The following is an 8,467-nucleotide window of genomic DNA, read 5'->3' on the forward strand; positions in this document are numbered from 1 at the left end:
GCGAGTGTCCGCACGGCGGGGCCGCCACTTCCCCCGGGGTTTCCAGGCAGCCGGCGCAGCCCGACTGGTCCTCGGGCCGTGGCGGTGGTGGCAACACCAACAGCGACGCGCCAGAAGCCTGGCCCAGGGCCCCGGTCTTCGCGGCCGCCATCTCATCACAGCGGCCCCGCCGGCCCCGCCGACTCAGAGCCGCCGCGGCCGCCGCGGAAGAAGCCCGAGTACTCGGACCTGCCGCGGCCATCTTGTTTCCCGTTTGAAGGGAGAGTCGGTTGCGAGGGAGAGTAGAGGGCGGGGCGGGGCGCCGTGGGTAGCACTATCTGCATATTCATGAGGGGGCGGGGCTCCAGGAGGCCGGGGGTTGGTTCTCCCAGGACCTCCCGCTGGGCTGGAGGAGACCGCTCATTAATATTTAATACCTGCTCTTTATATATCCGGGGTCTTCAGCCTTGCCCTGCAGTCTTCACAGTTTCTGGTACTGAGAACTGAAAGGATTTATTTGGAAATACTCCGCGGTATTAGGTTTTAAAAAAGCATTACACTTGCTCTACAGCACCCTGAGGGCTGAGTGGTGAGTGTGTGAAATATCCACATCCTGCCTAAGTGCTTTATTTGACTTGAGAGTCCCTGCTCTCTCCTAAGGATCAAAGTAGCTTGCTGTGACTGAAATTAGGCCTACCATGACCAAGTCTTCATGAAAGTAACAGCTCCCGCCAGTCCCTATCTCATCCTCTCTCTCCACATCCCTTCCTGAAACTCTCCTTCCTTGGCTGGCAAAAGCATACCTTCCTTATTTTTCAAATACACAAAGCCTGGCTCCTCTTCAGGGTCCTTGTTTGGAACTTAAATGTAGATGTATTTATAGGCTTGGGCCTCTGTCCTTTCTCTTATCACTCTTCATGCTCTTCTGGTCCCCCTTACTTTCTTCCTTCTGAAACCGCTAATATCTGCAGCTCAGAGCTCCTGAATCCAGCATGGATGGAAACAGCCCTGGACATATGTGCCTCTCATGTACAAAACTAATATTGTCTTCTACCCTCCTTTCAAAGCAGCTCTTCCTGTTTTCTTCATTCTGTGAACGGAACTATCTCTACAGGTCCTCAGGCTCCAAGCCTGGCCATCTTTAACTTCATCCTCATCTCCCACATCCTGTCAGCTATTTGGTCCTTCAGTTCTCGCACCGTAATGACTACTTTCCCACCTGTCCCCTCCTCTTCATTCTCTTCTCCCACTGACCAATTTATTTCTCATCATCTCTTACCTAGTTGATGGCAGTGGCTTCTGCAAATTGTCTTCTTGGTACCACAGCCTACTTCCTCTAATCTATCCCCCATGGTTCTTAGCGTCCCTTCATAAAGGCTTGCTCTGACTCTGTCGTTCCTGCTTAGGCCAGGAGAGGGGCTCAGACCGTCGGGAATTTCCTCTCTGCGTGCAGAGGGTTTAGGAAAAAGAATGGCTCCCCCTGGTGGAGAGATGGCTCAGCTTCAGCGGGTACCTTACGGTTGCCTTTCTTTACCCCAAGGTACGTTTGGAACAGGAAGTCATCTTTAGAGAAAAGAAGCAGCTTTGTAAGGACAGCAATTTTAAAATTTATTGTTTTATTTTTCTTTATGAGTATGTGAAGGGGTGCTGCCTGTGGAGGCCAGAAGAGACCATCAGATCTCTTGGAACTGAAGCTACAGGTTGCCGTGGATTCTGGGAACCAAACTCGGGTCCTCTGCAAGAACAAGTGCTCTTAACCACTGAGCTATCTCTCCAGCCCCAAGAATTTCATGTAAAAGAAGGCATCCAGAAGCTGCAGGTTTCCATGAGATTTTTCCAGAGTTGATCGTAAACCAATCCAAGGCAGAGTGATTGGTCAAATTCAGAAGCCAGAAAAAAGAAAGAAAGAAAGAAAGAAAGAAAGAAAGAAAGAAAGAAAGAAAGAAAGAAAGAAAGAAAGAAAGAAAGAAAGAAAGAAAGACAGACAGACATGGATTCCCTCAATAAGAACCAGTCAAAAATTGATGGGGGTGGGGGGTAGGGGGACTGGAGAGATGGCTCAGAGGTTAAGAGCACTGGTTGTTCTTGCAGAGGACCCGGGTTTGGTTCCCAGCACCCACATGGCAGCTAACAACCATCCATAACTCCAGTTCCAGGGGACTCCACTGCCTTCTTCTATTCTCTGGGCATTGTATGACATGGGTGCACTTACATACATGTAGGCAAACACTCATACACATAAAATAAATAAAATGTAAAAAGAATTGAAGAAGGTTCAACGAGTAGTTGAAAAAATACTTGTGTGCATAGAGACCCAGGCAGTCGAAATCCTGCCAGACATGGAAGTGTGGCCTTGGTAGGGCTGTCCTTTATCAATGGGACTTCCTCACTTCCCTCCCCACTTGAAGTTCTTGACATTTTTTGTAGTTCTGACAAGGGAGACCTATGGTTCAGAGAGCTTTCCAACCCCATTAGAAACAGCCTCTTGTGAGCTATTCACTTAGTAGGACTTTGGTCTACACTGCTTGTTGACTACTGCCCTGCAACAATGTAGCATGCTGTCTTGGATAAATAGAAACAGGAAATTTTCTTTTGCACAAGGTAAAGAAAGAGATCTGAGATTCACTGGGCCAGGTGCCAGAGCTGAACTTAGTTCTGGCCCCTTTCACTATCTTCTCTAGGTCCTCAGTGTCTCCACATCTTTAAAACAACAGTGCTGGAATTCATCAGTCCTCAACCTGGGATGCACCACACAAGATCTGCACATAGGTATATAGAGCCAATATCACATACACAGGCACATTGCAGCCAAGGTCTTACCACAGATCTACTGAACACAAAAGCTGGGGTGGGGGATGCCAGGATACATAGGTTTTGTTTTTAATGCTGTAAGAATTTTAGCAAAAACTCCTAGGAAAGACTGCTACAGTAGATTAAGTTCAAAGGTCTATTCCAGTTCTAGCATTCAGAAGACTGATTCCCAGTTGAATTGTTCATAGCAAAAGTGGGTGTCCAGCAGCAAAATATCTTGGGTAAAGTAAGAGCTGGGGGGAAGGGTGGTGTCCTTACCATGGTGATGATAGCCACACCAGCTTATTCCTAAGGTAGGAACTCTGTAGTGCTACCAGCTTCCTGGCTTCCTTGGGTTATACCCATTCTAAATATCCGACTGTTTGAATCCTTTCAGTTGATCCCATTTTTCCTTAAATCATTCACAGTTTCTGTCATTTGTGCTGCAGTATTCTGGCCAAAACATTGGCTTGTTGTTTTGTGAAAAGTCATTTGAGAATTATTGATTATCAAATATAAGAAGGTTAGGCCAACCATCTAGAACAGAACAAGACCAAATAATGTAACAGTCCTGGCAGGAGTGGAGATACGCCGAAGAGCCACCTGTGCCCCTCCCTTTTGCTATCCGACTATTGAAACAACAGACCTCAAGGAACTGGGATTTCCCCTGGAATCACACTGGCAGAAGGAAGAGCCTGGAAGCCTGTGCCAACCCTGAGGAGGAACTTCTCTCTCAGAGGGAGATTCCACACATCCACCTTGAAGAAGAGACCAGAGCCCAGGCAAAGGTGATGGGCTGGGCCGCAATTAGACCAAGACTTGTGTAGTAATACATCCCTTTGCACTGTATCTAAACCCCTAAACCAAGGTGGACTTGGCCAGGGGATGGACGGTATGGTCCACTGAACCTCTTTGTTCCTCTTCCCAATGTGGCCACATTGAATAAATCTTTTTCTGCTTTTCACTATTGCCTTGTCTCTGCCATTGGCCTGCTGAGAGCAGGTGGCTAAGTCTAGATTGTTAGGGCTGTATGCGAGCCAGGGCTCAGACCCTAACAGCTACAGTAACCACAGCACACAATGCTCTTTTTCTCAGCCCCATCTGCACCGCAGACTACTGGGAGAAAGTGGGTCCCACAGACTGCAGAGTGCTGACTAGAGCACCAGCAGCGCAGCCCCATGCTTCACTCTACTACCCCTGCCGCACAGTCTAAGGACTGTATGGCTGCCATGGTGCCTCCACCCAAATAGCTCCACGTGGTCCTGAACCACCCTTGACCCTTTCACATTCCTCACCCACACCACCACAAACCTCTGCTCTTCCCTCAGGCTGGTGGCTCCAGCTTCACTCTGTTGGGCCAACAGACTGTGACAAAAAAAGAAGACCATCAGCCTGCTTCCAGTTGGAGACAAGGCTGTTTCTCTTTACAGAGCCATGAGCCCCTACCTTCCAGCCCAGGCCGAACCACACACATCCAGTATGGAGAAGGATCCATCCCTCGGACCTCTCCTGTAACCTGCTCATCTCTTGGGTGACTTCCTTGTCCTGTGCTCTTTCCCCCTTGCTACCTTTTTGTCATCCCTCATCTTCAGTCCTTTCCCTTTGGTTTGAGCAGAATTAGTGCTTTTCGCAAAGCTAAACACTCTGCCCATTCCTTTCACACCATCTTCCATCAGACCCTTCCAAGTACTGTATGAACTCAAATAAGACATGGTTTCTGTCTTTTCAGGGTCACAGTATGAGAGAGAGGCAAAGGTATAAATCATTTTAACAGAAAAGAATTATAGCAAAATTAGAGGCAGGGTAGCAGACACACACATGGTGTTATGGAAGCAGAGCTTAGGTGGGGGTCTTAGGAAAGGCTTCACAGAAGACACTTTTGAATTCTGTTTTGAAGGGTGAGAAGTTTACCCAGTAGACACAAGGGAAGGCAAGCAGAGAAAACGAGCTGAAGCACAAAGATATAAAAAGCTCAGGATATGGGAGGGGGATGTCTGATTATGCAATTCAGTATTGGCAGAGCACTGGGTTGAAAATGAAGTTAGAAAAATTGAGAAGTAAATGATCTAAGGCCAGGAAGTAGTCCTGAGGTAAAGGCACCTGCTGGCAAGCTTGAGGGACTCATTTCATTCCCTGGGCCCCACATAGTGGAAGGAGAGAACTGATTCCCCAAGTTGTCCTCTGATACACACACACACACACACACACGCACACACACACACACACACACACACACACAATGTTTTAAAAGGTGGTTTTAGGAAATAAACTAGAAAATATTGAGCAACCTCTATGTGGCAGGTACCACCTTAAGCAGTAACGTATCTCATTTAAGCCTAAGGGTGTATTTAGCGACCCACAACTGCCTGCAACTCCAACCCCAGGGGATCTGACACCCTCTTCTGGACTCAGAGGGCACTGCACTCATGTGCACACACAATACACATAATTAAATCTAAAATAAAATAAAGAATCATTGACCATATAATATAATGGGCATATTTGTGTCTCTGTTTTAGAGAGGAATACACTTAGGTTTGGGCATCACTGAAAGAGTTAATATTTGGACTTAGGGAATGTTGATGTGGATTTTAGAGGGATAATTCTCAAGCATAATTATGAGTGAGTAGTAAAAATAGTGTCTTCACTCCATCCAATGGAGCTGAGATATTGCTTGAAAAAGCTAACACATCACTGAACACCTGTAGATACTGAGAATTCACAGCCACAAGGAGGGTAAGGTATGGAGACATGGGGCCAGCGTTAACTACAATATTTGACCCATTCTAGATGCTATAAATCATAGAATGGCATTCAGTAGTTACATCTTTAAGATTTGGCAAGTTTCACAATACAATACATGGGAGGGGGTCTGTTTAACAAGTACACTGGTGGTGCAAAAGTTCTTTGATTTTAATTGGATTTCCTACTTATATACGTAAGTCCATTTAGGCACTGCGCTGGCCTTACCCTTTGTGCACTTCCAGCCCCTCAGTCACCCATCCCTACTGTCTCCCTAAACTTTGTCTCTGTTCTTCTTCACTTAGATTCTGGCCAGTGATTTTTTTTTTCTCTTAATTTTGTTTGAGATTTATTTTGTTTTAAATTATGTGTGTTGTATGTGTGTACATGAGTGCAGTGCCCTCTGAGTCCAGAAGAGGGTGTCAGATTCCCTGGTGTGGGAGTTACAGGAAGTTGTGAGGCCACATGGTGTGGGTGCTGGGATGTGAACGTGGGTCCTCTTAACCAGTGATTCGAAGTGATTTCTCCAGTCCCTGACCAGTGATTCTAAGCAACCAATTTCACATATTGAGTCAAGATCTCACTCGATAGCCCAGAACTCATAACAATCATCCTACCTCAGCCTACGGAATGTTGGGATTACATATTTTTCCCAGCTTTATTTGTTCTTTAAAAAATGTCTTCGGATGTTGTGTGTGATATACACACACAAAAAAAATTTTTTAATGTATTATATTTGAGGAGGAAGCATGGAAATTTATTTCATGTTGATTGGTAGAGGTGATAAACATTATCATTGAAATCTACCCGATGACTTTATTGACATACACAGGCTCCAAGGATCCAAGTTCAACTGATTATGACTAGTAATAATCAGATACATACAGATTAGAGATGCATGCGCCAACATCTCAGTGTTAGTAGCAAAAACAATGAGTCTTTCTGCAAGGAACAATATATTCTAAAATGAAATGGAGACCTTTTTTAAAGGTTAAAAATTCATTCAATTTTATGTCTTATAGGGCTTATACTGAGTTCAATATTGTGTAACTGTATTAATTCAACTGTGAACCTAGAAACTTACAGCCACTTGTGAAAAAGATGTACTCTTGCTCTGGAGTGTGTTACTGAATATGTTAAAGCTGTAATGAAATGCTTCTTCTAATCCTGTAGTTATTAAAAAATTTTTTAAATTTTAAAAATGTCTTTGATAAGTACGAATTGTATATTATATATATTTGTTAAGGGGACAAGAGGTGACTTTGAATGTATAAGACACAAAGAATGAAGGAGAAGTGAGCATATGGCCCTCCCCAACTGCATTCCAAAGTGAAATACTTACAAACATCCCTTTCCCTGCTAATATTGGTCACATTTATAGTACAGATAACCTGCTTTATGTTCACAGATTCTGCCTTTTATATGAATCTCACCAAATAAACCCTACTTTCACTTTGCCTAGATCAAGCCCCCCCTCAAAAGTGAGCCATAATCCAGAGAAAGTATGAGAGACAGTAATAACCATATTGCATCATAAATGAAGAATTTACCTCAATAAAATGTCAGGGGAGACCTCCCTCTGCTTCCCTGGGCCTGCACAACCCGCAGGCCTTTCTCCAACCCGCAGACCTCTCTACAGGGTAAGTCGATCGCACCCTCCGAGCCTTGACTCCCCCAGCCTCATTCACCCTCCCATCTTCCCAGGTGGTCTCTCCTCCTAGCCTGGGGGGGAGAGGAGACACACGACACGATGACCACGAGGGCGGGACCACCACTGCTTCCTGATCCTTTGCATCCAGACCAACCCAGCTCCTCAGTGCAGTCCCCAGGAGCACTTGAGGCCACTTCCTGCCCCCATCTTCCTTTGCATCTCTGGGTGGCATGGCCACCAGCTGCCCTAGACCAGCATCTTTCCTGGGCCCAGCTCCCAGGCCAGTCTAACACCAAATTCCTGAGGCTAAAAATCTATCCTGGAGGGATCCAGACCTTAGGAGAAAGCCTGAGAGCATCTGATCCTCCTCTGACTTGGGCCTGAAGAAAAAAGCAATCTGGCCAATCCAATATAAAATTAAAAGAGAGAACCGGAAGCTTATAGGAACCAGCTTTTCACCCAAAAAGTAAACCACAAAGGCACATAAAATTTACAAAAAGAAGCAGACCTAAACATGAAGGCTTGAGTCTCACACAAGAATGAGACACTACATAAGAAATTCACATGTCAAAATCACAGAGAAAAAATAATAACATGAAAAACCAAACTAACATATCCCCACCAAATACCAATAGTTCTCTAGAGGAATACAATGAGAACCCCCTAGAGATAATGCAGGACATGGAACTCAAAAGAACAGTTATAAGCATGATAAAAGAATTCAGTAAAATTAAAGAACACACAAAGAAATAAAAGAACTGAAGGAATTTAGTGACAAACTTCTGAATGAATTCAGAAAATAGAAATGTTGAAGAATACTCAGGCTGAACTGAAGGAAGGGAAACACTCAGTAAACCAATTAGAAATGACAGGAGAAAGACTCACCAATAGGATGAATGAAATGGAAAACAGTATCAAGACTGAAAATAAAGTGGATGAACTAGACCATTTAAGCAAAGATTACAAAAAAATTAAGAAATCACAAAAATGGAATATGCAGGAATTGTGTGACACCCTAAAAAGACCAAACTTACAAACCATAGGCATACAGGAAGGAGAAGAATCCCAAGATAATGGCATGGACCAGATGGAAGAAAATTTTCCAAAATTAAAGAAAATCATGTCCATACAAATACAAGAAGCATATAGAGCATCAAACAGACAGGACTAGAAAAGAAACTCTCCACGGCACATCATATTAAAAAAAAACTAAACATAAAAAACAAAGAGACAATACTATAAGCTGCAAAAGAGAAACAAGTCACATATAAAGGAAAACCCATTAGGATTACAGCTGACTTTTCA

General features: G+C 44.4%; 1 protein-coding gene across 1 annotated transcript in view; it reads right to left on the reverse strand.

Annotated features, from left to right (window-relative positions):
• Nucleotides 1-260, reverse strand: part of Rnf169 (ring finger protein 169) — a 77,634-nt gene extending 77,374 nt beyond the window's left edge. Inside the window, 2 exon segments of the mRNA XM_029568856.1 lie at nucleotides 1-4; nucleotides 7-260. The exon segment at nucleotides 1-4 is cut by the window's left edge and continues 218 nt beyond it. Coding sequence (XP_029424716.1) covers nucleotides 1-4; nucleotides 7-241 — 239 coding nt within the window. The 5' untranslated portion in view covers nucleotides 242-260.
• Between the last annotated feature and the right edge of the window lie 8,207 nt (nucleotides 261-8,467).

The sequence above is a fragment of the Nannospalax galili genome, unplaced genomic scaffold (genome assembly GCF_000622305.1).
Source record: "Nannospalax galili isolate Female #2095 unplaced genomic scaffold, S.galili_v1.0 scaffold278, whole genome shotgun sequence".
Taxonomy (NCBI): Eukaryota; Metazoa; Chordata; class Mammalia; order Rodentia; family Spalacidae; genus Nannospalax; species Nannospalax galili.